Source organism: Myotis brandtii, unplaced genomic scaffold (assembly GCF_000412655.1).
Source record: "Myotis brandtii unplaced genomic scaffold, ASM41265v1 scaffold181, whole genome shotgun sequence".
NCBI lineage: Eukaryota > Metazoa > Chordata > Mammalia > Chiroptera > Vespertilionidae > Myotis > Myotis brandtii.
In genome coordinates, this window is record NW_005356712.1 from 2693950 (window position 1) to 2706002 (window position 12053).

Genomic DNA, 12053 nt, shown 5'->3' on the forward strand with positions numbered 1-12053 from the left:
CCTCGAGGCCCCCTTAGCCATTAGCTTCCAACGCTGCCGGCGTCCTCGGGGAGCGAGTCCCACGTCGGGCGATGGAAAAACTGACTTCTCCCTTGTGAAGAACAGCCTCCAGAGTTGATTCTGTGATAGGAGAGGTGAAAGTTTCATAGAGGCAGGTTGAATAAATCAGTGTCTTTATAACTAAGGAAGAGCCACTTGCAACACAACCAAGAAAGCTGCTTTATTTTCATTCTGAAGAGCGGTATCAATGCAGCACGGACTGCAGCGAGCTGCCAAATCTGCACCCAGGCCCATCCTTCCCAGTGGCAGGTGGAGTCAGGCTCAATCTCGCACCCCCTCCCCTCTCCTCACCCCCGGCAGGAAGTACGTGTTATACAACTTCTGGCCCCTAATGGCATAAAAATGAAAGTTTTCTCTACCGTCCACCCACAATTAGGAATCTGCTAGTAAGTCCTCTACTTCAAGAGGAGAAATAAAAAGACCAGTTTTGAAAGGAAGAGAATTGAGTCCATTTTATGAATATAATAGTTTGGGCCAGAAATCTGTTCACATCTACTCTCAAAGTAGACACAGTGTCACAGACTATATGTGATTTTGGAGATGTTCTGTTTATCTTGAGTTGGAAGACACATGGGCCATATTAGATTTGAAAGCCTTATAGTCCAAAAGGGTAAAAGCCTTATGGTTGAAGTAAAGGTGTTTGCCTTTTTCTACCTATAAAACACAAGTGGGCAGTGCAGCAAGACAGTTGTTCACTAAAATTGTTCTGTCCACTCTGCTCCAAACAGCCACAAACAAGGTATTTTATATGTCTGCCCACCCATGCCTAGAACAAGAATTTTCCAAGACTGGGTGATTGTGGCTTCATCCCCTGACGCGGGCAGCAGTTCGTCCTGTAACCAGATCCCCTGTTCTCTAGTCACTGCTGTTCTCTAGTCACTGCTGGGCCTGCGACTGCAGCAAATGGTCCTCAGCGTCTAGGCCTCCGAGACAATCAGGTCTCTGGTGACTTGAAAAGCTGCAATGAGGGAACTCAGCTGAATCTTCTCGCTGGTGCCCACAGAAAGTCTGTACCTAAATGAGATCAAAAGGTCAGAGCAGAGAATACCACACAGCAACCCTTTGACAAGAAAAGAAACATCAAAGACTGAACATCTGAAGGAGGCGAGGAGGTCATGAAAATTGATCCTGGATGTCACCTTGTATGTGTCCTCTAACATTTTCTTCTGTCCTAAACACAATTTTTCCTCACCAATTTGAAGGAAAAATTAAGTCTAAAAAATTGTCAGCAGTGTTCTGAACTTAACTTTGTTCTAGCTCTATAAAGAGATGCAGAGTTTATGTGATTAAGGATTATTTCTTCACCTACAAATGGCACCGAGGAGTTATAATGAAGATTTCCTTCCTCTTACTTCACTGGGAAGTGTGGTTGATACGCCTGTGGTTCTGTGGTGTAGTCAGTAAGCAGGACACTGCCATTTCATCTTGCCACCTTTTATTTTTTTATATATTTAAAAAAATATATATTTTTATTGATTTCAGAGAAGGGAGAGAACTAGAGAGATAGAAACATCAATGATGAGAATCATTGATTGGCTGCCTCCTGGGGCGGGGAATAGAGCCCGCAATCCAGGCATGTGCCCTTGGCCAGAAATGAACCTGGGACCCTTTAGTCCGCAGGCCAACGCTCTATCCATTGAGCCAAACCAGCTAGGGCTCATCTTGTCACCTTTTAAGCGGTTAAGCCATTGAAAGCAAGATCATATTCACAAGTAGTGATAAGTCACCTAATTTGTGCATCCGCAAGCCAATGAGGGCAGATTAGAGTTGGCCTACGCTAACAGTCTGATTTTGAAACCAATGCTTTTGTCTATTTAAATGACAGCAGCTAGCTTCACTGGAGGCTAATAACTGCTTACTGAACAAGGCAAAGTGGAAAATCGAGTTTGTTTACTCTCCCCAGTAGGCTGTGTATGCAGAAGGCCTTCACAGCTGGAGGTCTGCACTGGAGCATTAACAGAACCAATGCAGACCAAGCCTTCAAGGTCTTTATCTCAAATACGTACCTGAGTCAGACCTGTCCTTATGTTTATTCATGTTCTTAGAATAAGCACCTCACACCCTTCCCCATCTTTCATTCAATAATCCCACCAAAAACTGGGTCAGACTTGTACAGGAATGATTTAGACAAAAAATTTGGAGCCAAGCAAATAGAAACAAACCACCACAGGGGAAAAAGAAGGAAAAGAATTAAAATTGGGAAGTGAATACTCACTCAATGTCTGCCATTTTGGTTAACAAGTGTATTCGAACTGAAGATGGGAAGTCAACTGGGGGGAAAAAAACAATCAAATGAATGAGCCTGTCATTCCTTAGAAGACAAGTGTTTGTTTAAAGATCAGATGGTTAACACTTTTCTTGTGGCCTCAGATCACTAGATACACCTCTAAGGAAGCAGCAATTAGGTTTTCATCCCTCCATCTTGTGTCTTCACCATTAGCCCCTCCCCGCCCTGCCCACTAGATTCCAGAGTGCCCAGAAGAACATGGGAGAGTCTCCAAGTTGCTCTTTTAGCAACTGGGTAGCTCTGTAAGTTAACGTAAAAGCTGGTCTCGCTTTCTCTCCCAATTTTAAAAACAAACAAACTATTGATTTTTTTAAAGTCAATTTATGCTCAGTTTTCACAAAGTACAAAGCTGGGCTTGAGCCAACCATGTTCTCAGGCAGAAGTTAACATGCCAGCCAGCCAGCCAGCCAGCAAGAGGCCCGTAAAGGCGCCGGTAGAAGCAACATTTATGGACATTCGCGGACCCGACCACCTGTGCAGTTGGCTGTTGTGGAGGAAAGAGCTGATCCAAAAGGCTGCACAACCCACCGCCTGGTTCCCCGGCAAAGGCCAACGGATTGGCCTGGGGGTGATTCCTACGTGGAGAACCAAGGTTGGGAACCAAGTCTGTATAGAAGATACAACCTAGTGTGGAACTTAAGATGGTTTAGTTAAGACTGTTTGGTTTACATGAAAACAGATCTTCCTTCTCCCTCTCCTTTTGGGGAAAATGTTATTTTAGAAATGTGAATTACAACATACTACTTACTGCTGCAAAACAGCACTCTCCCCAGCAGCTCTAGGGGTTCAGAGTGTTTAGGAATGAAGTTTTAAGTAACAAGACAAAACTAAAAATGAGGGGTTCGGTTTATAATTCTTCATTCCTGTTTCTTTGCTTCAAAAATGAAGCCTCATGTTCCCTCTCTAGTCACCCTTAACCATAAAGCACGCCCCCTTCTGAGGCGTCTACACTGGAGAATGATGAGTTACCTCTATGCACAAACAAGTGGATCTCCGTCAGGATGTCATGCAATGCCAACCCCTTCAGCGTCTTCAGCTCCATGATATCTAGAGAGGAGCAGTTAAGGCAAAGGGGAAGGTTCCAGAACAAATGTGCTGCGGGTAATTTTGAATCCAAACCCTCGTGAGCGACTTTAGAAAGCAGAGCTTCTAATCTCGGTACAGTTGTTGGTTTCGATGTGAAACTGCACATGAACCCCAATCCTTTTCTCATTTCCCTCTTCACTAAGGGCTTTCTAAAAGATGCAGTGGTGGCAGCTGTCTATAGAACAGAACCAAATGCACTCCCAGGTGGCTTCATATCACAACAGCCAGCTTTTACTTTCACAGCGAGACAAGATTCACTGGCTCCTTGGAAACGACTGCAGCGCCCACCACGGTCCAGCTGCACCTCTCCATCTGGGGGTCGGGTGGCTTCCGGGTACCCAGGTCAGAGTCCTTCAGGAAGAACTCGGGGCATCAGACACGTATCCACTCCACCCACAGCCATCTTACTCCTACATCTTACAAGCTGAGCAGTCTCACACGGCTAACTGTCTTGCCAGAGCAGGGAGGTGCTGGCTGTAGCTCTGGGGTCAAGTTCAGGCCTTGGGAACGGAAAGCGCTGTTGGCAGGGATGTGAGAAAGGATACTTCTGTAGGCCGTGGTGAAGTCTTGATTCAACATCCAATCCAGGATGTTGGCGATGTCTGACTTGAGTGGGTGCCCTGTGCAGGTGTAGACCGTCTCCTCAGTCACCTTGCCAAAGGCCATGTTGGTGCTCTGCGCAGACAGGGGGGGAGTCACGGCGGCTGTGACAGCCACCGCCAAGCTGCAGGCAGGTCGGGCGGAAACTGCTGAGGCAGCAATAGCACCGGGCACAGGAGAGCTGGGATCTGCACGCACTCACACTGGAAAAGGTGGCCTCACGGAGGATGCTGCTGCTGTTACAGCTGCAGCATCCTTCCCTATCCTCCCCTTGTTTGCAACAAATTACTCTTTCAATTAATCAAAACACAAAGGGTGGGGAGATCGCGACACATTAAGAGGTCAAGGTCTTCCCAGTTCTAGATTTCTGAATTAACAGAGTGGCTGTACTATTGCTGATGTATTTCTTGAAAAACTATTCCGAAGCCACGACTTGAGATTTGCTACGAGTAGCACTGTACCTGCAAAATGTTCAGAGCCCGTCGCATATCTCCACTGGAAAGAGTTATAAGCGCTTTCATTCCATCTTCACTTACATCAACTCTGAAAGGAAACAGGCAGGAGTTGAGAGGCCCTGAGAGCCCAGGCATTCCCCCAGGGAACAAGATGGCCTGAAATGATTTAAGATTTGGAAACAATGAAAGAAAAAAAGGGGAGGACGGAGTTAACTGCTCTCCTGATCTACAGGATCTAGAATTCACTCTGGTATTCGGGGGCGGCGGCTGCACGTTAGCAGTCACAGCCACTCAAAGTCTAGAATGACCCTTGGCTGCCTGTTAGCAGTCACAGCCACTCAAAGTCTAGAATGACCCTCAGGTGGGACCAAGCAGCGCTGTGTTGAGCAGCTGGCTCTGAATCGTGCTTCCTGGGAGGACAGAGCACTGGAGAGGTGTGATCACAGAGCCACAGCACCTTTCAGAGAAGCAGCAGCGCAGCTTGGCTTCTTGCTCGGCATCTGATTACACGGAACGTATTATCCCAGGACCTTCCCTTCTAGTCAAAAAAGGCGAGAGGCATCTCGGCAGCAGGGACTTGGCAGCGTGCAGTTCCCAATGACAAAGGGAGAGGAGGGAACTGGGACCGCTTCCAGGGAGGGGGATGGAGGCAGGAGAAGAACCAAATGACTTTCCCGAACAGAACAATGCCCCGGACATGCCGCTAACGACCCTGCAGCTGGGCGCTCGGCTGAGTCCTTTACAAACACCACTCACCCCGCACTCAGTTCCCGAGACCCCACCTTTCCTGCTTCCCCATATACTTACTTCTCTTCTTCTATGACATGTTCCAGACGGGGGACCATGAGTTCAGGGGTCAGAGGACCGAATCGGAACCTTGTACACCGGGACTGCAAAGCGGGGATGATCTTTGACAGATAGTTACAGATGAGGCAAAATCTGGTATTTTCAGTGAATTTCTCGATCACTGGCAAAGGAAAAGAAAACCCCCTCATTTCCATTCTGATTCTTCAAAGGACCCAGAAATACTGAATGGTCACGTGCAGGGAACAGGAATGTAACAAGAATTCAAGAATGCAAACAAATGATGCTACAGGAACAAGAGAGGGTGTCACTGGGGGGGTCAGGACTGGAAATAATCCCCTCTCTTTCCAAAATCTGACCGACATGTCCCCCCACAGGCTTTATGAAACGCTTCTTAAGATGCACCAGGATTCCTGTGCCCTTGCCATCCCTTTCCATAAGACACGAAATGGAAATCCAGTGCTCCTGCCCTTTGGATTCAATTCTGTTTGGCAGGTTGATGCTCCACCCTCTACAAGGTGGGGAGGGGGTGGCTTTTTGCGGACTTTCCAGTGGACCTTGTCTCAAAGCCTTAGAGCATTGATGAGAGAATAACCTGAACTCAGAGATGCTTACGACACCAGCTTCACTGGGTCGGTACCCAATGTTTCTGCACAGGGATCTGCCAGACTGACAGTCACTCTGCAGAACAAGATGCCAGAGAAAGCCTGCCAAAGCTCCAGGACCAGATCTCTGTCTTCCTCCTTCTCCTCAGCCTCTCCTCCCCCTCCATCCCACCCCCCCACCTCCACCCAAAAAAAACCTAAAGATCAGCCTTTCCTTTGAGCTGATTACCTCTGAATCTTAATGAGATGACCAATGTCCTTTCAAAGAAATGAACTGCCCTGGGCCCCTTCAGACAGACAAACCACAGGACACTCTCCCTTCCCTGCCAAATCATTTCCTTGGCAAGGAGCGAAGTAATGTCGGCTATCTGAGAGTGACTAAATTTCTGGAATTTTCCTGACTATTTTATATCTAAGGGTACCAACAACAGAATGTCCATCCAGCAGTTTAGGGATGAAAGACTTTCCATAACCTTCCATCAAATGATACAAAATCCCCAATCCTGAAATTGAAGCCAGCTGAAAAGGAGAATGAGACACCACGAACCCCAACAGGGCTTGTGTCTTTAAGCTGCGGAAAGGGGAAACCCCCGAAATGGAGATATTTTGCCTAGATCGTCAGGTGGCATACATGGAGAAAGGTATACAGAGATTCCTCTGGGCCAGAAAGGAATGAAGGTGGAAATAAGCCACGGCGTATCTCATGTCCAGAGTTCCCAATTCTCCGATGTGCTCATCGCCAACACGCTGCACTCAGCAGCTCCTCTTACCTCTCCTCAAGGCATTCTGGGCGTCCTGAGTCATGGCATCCGCCTCATCCAGGATCACCAGCTTAAAGCCTTTCCTAGGAAAACAGACGGCACCACGTAACGATGTCAATCTCACTCCAGCTTCAGACCCAGACCTACATCTTCACATGGGCCATCAGGCCCTGTTCAGTCCATTTCTCCCAGAACTCTGGCCAAAGCTGACATCTGTGGTCACAGAGGAAATGCCCCCATCACTCCTTCAACTCTTAAAGGGAACTGAGGTCTAACGTTATTACTCTAGTGCTTTTTCTCCCTGCCTCCTTCACTCATGCCCGTCTTTTTATCTTTATTTTAGCCACCATCCTAGTTATTCATCCTGATCTCAATTCATTTTTGTCTAAATTCAAACTAGCTCATCCAGGCTTAGAATGGAATCGGTCCTCAGTTAACTAATCAAATGAAGTTCATACTTCCCCCAAGAACTGGCTAATACAGACTTAGATAACATTTTATTTCAATATTTGCATTTAAACTTTTTTTTTTTACCACCATCCCTGTACTTTATCTCTTCTTCATGGCTGCTTTTGATAAGTCATTTCCCCCGGCCTTTATAAACTGGCAAAGGGGAGGCTAAAAAAAATTAAGCTGTACAGTCTCACTGATCAAAATCTCGGGGAAGAGAAATTATGCAAATACTTCTTACTTAAATATTGTCCTTGTGCTAGCAAAGCTCAGGATTGGTCCCCGAACGATGTCTATTCCTCTGTCATCTGAAGCATTCAGCTAAGTGTGGAAGAGAAAAACCAGAATAAATAAAAAACATGTTGATGGACTATTTATGAATTAATTTACCTTTTCATCAATCTAGCTCAGCAAGCTAGGTCTCCAAGTCTAATGACAGCTAAGAGATAATCACTATTCAAAAAACAAGATCACATTTGTATTTAAACTCCTTGCTCACTAGATCATTCAGTCTGAAAGGCAAAAGACAGACTTTCCTCTCCCCTTCTGAGGACGATCACTGGCAAACTCTGAGGAATAACTAAGTGGCCTGGTCTCAGTGACCTCTGACCCGAGCAGAATGATGCTAATGTTAGCTGCCACAACCTAGAGCAACCCAGGAGTTACCAAGTGTCTAACACACTGAGGTAAGAACATGTGTGGCAGCAAGGTTCTAAGATCTCGAACAAAACAAACCTAAATGTTTTTCTTGCAATCAACAATATTTAGAATTTTGTAATCTAAGTGTATTAGTCGAGTCCCAGCAGTAAAGAGATGGCATACTCACATGCAGTGCTTTGAAGAGAATTACATGAAGAAATATGTTAAAAGGTATTGGTGGGGTGTGGGGAAACCACAAGGGCTAAGCAGTAGGTCAGGGACTACTGGGGCCCATTACCCCCCCTCCCCCGAGGTCTTAAGGGGTTGATGGGGCAGTGGTGAGGCCACCTGAGAAGGCAGTGCGATATGCCCCATAGAGGGGAATGTTGTCAGCCCATGGTGGCTCCCAGGCAGGACTAAGCATCGTTCTCCTCCCCTTCCCCACTCCTGCCAGGGTCCCTATTGGCCAAACCTAACCAGAGCCAGAGGGTAAGGGAGCTTGTAGTCAGTACAGCTCAGCTTTCCGGACAAGAACCATTGCAGCAACGTGGAGAAGCCATCTGGAGGGGCACATGGAGGCAGCCAGCAACTGAGTGACCACGCGTGCTGGGGACAAGCTGGCAACAGCAAGGAAGGTACCTAGCCCTACAATTGCCTTCTAGCTAATGCCAATCCAGACCAAAATGTCAATTATAGAAAAAAGTGAGTGGACATATCTTATGTCTGCTTCTTTCCCAACCAGCAGGACAACTTACTTGTGAACTAAAACAAAAGTAGCAGAACTCAAAGAGACTGGAGTCCTTTGTCAAGGAAGAATAACCCCATTTACCTCTAAGACCATGGAGCCAAATTCTTTATCTTTGTACAGCTGTTTAGCACAGGCCAGGATGGTAGATGTCTTTCCTGTCCCCGGAGGCCCATAGAGAAGCAGGTGTGGCAATCGGTCTTCACTGATGAATTTCTGAACTGAGGGTTAGGAAGAAAGAGACTCCATCAGTTTCTGAGAGCCTCATTCACTGTGGGCCCTCGAGTTGGGCTGAATGCACGGCAACCCCATGTGTAAATCAGAGGCAGATGCAGGAATAAAAGATCTGAAGGACACCACGCTTACAGCACCTTCCATAAAGCTCAACGAGACTCTTCAAAGTGATTACTCAGCAGAGACAACACCACCAAGAAAGTTACACAGGTCCTTCAACTAGGATAACATGGATGCTTACTGGTACTCAAAATGTCCTGATGAGAAATGAGATCGCTCAGTGTCTGTGGCCGGTATTTTTCAACCCTGAAATACAATTTAGCATGGATTACACCACACGTAAATGCAAGAACATGTTGTTATGCGCAAAAAAATCCTTTCATATCTTAACTAAAAGAGGAAGAGAAACAAAACCCTTTATGTGTGAATACAAGACCCGTGGTTCTCAACCAGGGAACATTTGGCCAGACCTGAAGGCATTTTCAGCTGTCACAGTTGGGTGGAGGTTGCTACTGGCACCTAGTGGGTAGGCCCCAGGAATGTTGCTAAAGATCCTATAATGCCCAGGACAACCCCCATACCCACCCCCCCCCCAGTCAAGTATCTGGCCCAAAATGTCAGTCATGCTGAGGTTGATAAACTAATTTCACCTCTCCAGCGGTCTGCCTTTACCCTCAGCGTGGATGGGCACCTATGATTTCAAGGTGAACTCAGAATTGAACTCACACCCAATACACAGAAACAGATAAATGGTGGTGTATCCAAACAAGGGAATATTATTCAGCCATAAAAAGAAATGGTGTTACACACTACAACAGCGGTTCTCAACCTGTGGGTCGCGCCCCCTTTGGCGGTTGAACGACCCTTTCACAAGGGTCGGCTAAGATCATCCTGCATATCAGATATTTACATTATGATTCATAACAGTAGCAACATTACAGTTATTAAGTAGCAACGAAAATAATTTTATGGTTGGGTCACAACATGAGGAACTGTATTTAAAGGGCCAGAAGGTTGAGAACCACTGCACTACAACATGGACGAACCTTGAAAACATGGTAAATGAAAAGAAGACAGTCACAAAGGCCCACATATTGATTGTATTTATATGAAATATCCAGAAAAGGCAAATTCATAGAGAGAGAAAGCAGAGTTGTGTTTGTCGGGGGCTAAGAGAGGGAGAAATGAGGAGCGACTGCCAATGGGTATGTGGTTCCCATCTGGGGTGATGAAAAATAACTAGATAGTGCGACGGCTGCACCACATTCTGAATGTACTCAATGGCACTGAACTGTGCACTTTAGAATGCTTTCAACTATAAATTGTAAGTTACATGTTTTTACAACGATAAAACCAAATTGAAGTTATTATTAGACAAGAACAACTTGGAATTTGCTGAAATTAAGCCAAATCCCTGTGGTCTTTAAAACATCATTAGGACAGAGTTGTGAGTACAGGTCTGAATGCAGACCACTTGGGTTCAAATCCAAACCCATTTTCCAGCTCTGGATCTAATGCAAATCACTGAACCTTTTGGCTGTATTACTCCAACTGTAAAATTGGAATAAGGATCACCTACCTCCTAGGATCTTAGTAAAGATCCAACATCTACTCGGGTTCCTGCTGATCTAACAGAAGGCCATTTAAAGAAAAGTGAACTAGAGAGTGTGATTATTATTTTAGCTTAGAATTTGACCAGTAATCGCACCGGACGTGTTGGCACTGTGGCCGATGCGACCTCCAGACGCGGGATCAAATCCCCGTGCTGTCATCCAGGCGCGAAAGCCCCGGCAAAGGTCCTAAGAACCGAGGGAGCTGGGGGGCTGGGGAGGTCGAGACGAACCTCTGAGGCCCCGCCCGGCCGCAGGTCCGGGACGCAGGGGTGAAGTCCTGAAAAAAAGGGGACCCCTTCCCCGCGGCAGCCAGGCCTCCTCCTACCAGGGCAGGTTCCTGATCTTGGACGCCGAGGGCTGCTGCTGCTGGTGCGGGTGCGCTGAGGCTTCCATGGCGGGCGATGAAGGCGTCGGATCCGCTGGAGTCGGCGCGCCCCCGGGGGTCAGCACGGAGCCCAGCCCAGATCTAATCTCGGGACCCTCGCACTTAGAGTTCGCGCGCAAAAGCAGCTCTCGCGAGATTCAGCCGCTGCTTCCGACTTCCTCTCTAGGTCCCGCCCCCTCTCTGTTGCTAAGGCGCCTGTTGCCTAGTTACCGCGAAGCGCGGGCCCTCAACCTCCCTTGCACTGCCCTCTCTGCCGTGCTGGGAACCTCCCTGAGCCCAGTGAGCGGGGCAGCAGGAGAGGCAAGGCCGCCCCTGCAACTGCCAGTCGTCATTGCAAATTAAAGTCTCCCGGGCGACGCCCAGTCCAGGCATCGCCCAAGTCCAAATGTTTGCCGTTCAAAGGAACAGAAAGCCGCCGGCGCTATAAAATCCGGAGGAAAAACATCCCCACATGATACGCCAGCTCTTGAATGTAGATGCCACCTGAAAAGAGCCTGGGAAAACCTTTTGGCCCCAAAGCTGTGAGGTGAGTACTACGAATGGAAAAGCAACTCCAAACAAACACACTTTCAATGTGTCCCAAATCCATGCCCCTCACCCAGCAAAATGCAGAGACCCAACCTCCAGAAACAAGTCCAGAGTGAAAACAAAACAACAAAAAAAGAACTTCCGGTTATGTTAACATGTGTAACTGGAACGGGCCAGTTAATAGGCATGGAGGACAGGCTCCCTATGATTTGAAGATAAGAGGGGAATTGCTATCAAAATTTTAGTGATTCTCCTCGCCCCCTCCAACCTCCCCACCTTACCCCCGTGGTGAGGGGATTATGGACCACTTTTATTTTCTTCTAATTTACTGGGCTGTATTTCCCAGCAATGAATGTCTTTATATCCTTAAGTTTTTTTTATTTTTTTTTTTACAAGTTGAGGAAGACTATATGGGAGATGAGGCTGGCCTGGGGTCATAGTGTTCTGGCTCAGAAGTAGCTGTAGCTGCTCCTTGCATCTTATTACATCACTGTCACTTGCTTTAGGAACAGAGTAGAGGGACAGTGGGCAAATACATGGCTGCAGTTATGGCTTCACCTTGCGCCTGCCTGGGCTTCAGAAGAAGGGGGGCAGGGGTGGCTTGTGGTAGGACAGTGGCCCTCCGCTCTGCTTGCTGCCAGGCCAGCTCTGACATAGTTGTCCAGGTCATTAGCATGCCACTCCCCCACTTAGCTTAGGGCAGGTTGCTTCCTCCTCCTCCTCCCACAATATCTACCCCGCAGTGATTCTGAGGAGTCAATGAAATAACATCGAGAAAGCATCCAGTGCATGGCCACCTTC

At 47.2% G+C, this 12053-nt stretch overlaps 1 protein-coding gene across 2 annotated transcripts; it reads right to left on the reverse strand.

The window, feature by feature from the left end:
• Positions 1 to 207: 207 nt before the first annotated feature.
• Positions 208 to 10858, reverse strand: RFC5 (replication factor C (activator 1) 5, 36.5kDa). Of its 2 annotated transcripts, none has more exons than XM_005863781.2 (11): positions 10665 to 10858; positions 8968 to 9032; positions 8577 to 8713; positions 7350 to 7429; positions 6668 to 6741; positions 5296 to 5455; positions 4495 to 4576; positions 3979 to 4108; positions 3317 to 3394; positions 2276 to 2330; positions 208 to 1074 (listed from the first exon to the last, which is right to left on the reverse strand). In XM_005863781.2, exons 1-11 carry the CDS (start codon positions 10730 to 10732, stop codon positions 978 to 980), a joined length of 1026 nt encoding a protein of 341 aa, XP_005863843.1. In that variant the 5' UTR covers positions 10733 to 10858; the 3' UTR covers positions 208 to 977. The 2 variants fall into 2 exon arrangements, with proteins under 2 accessions (XP_005863843.1, XP_014393180.1); XM_014537694.1 differs by lacking the exon at positions 10665 to 10858 and adding an exon at positions 10570 to 10658.
• Positions 10859 to 12053: the final 1195 nt, after the last annotated feature.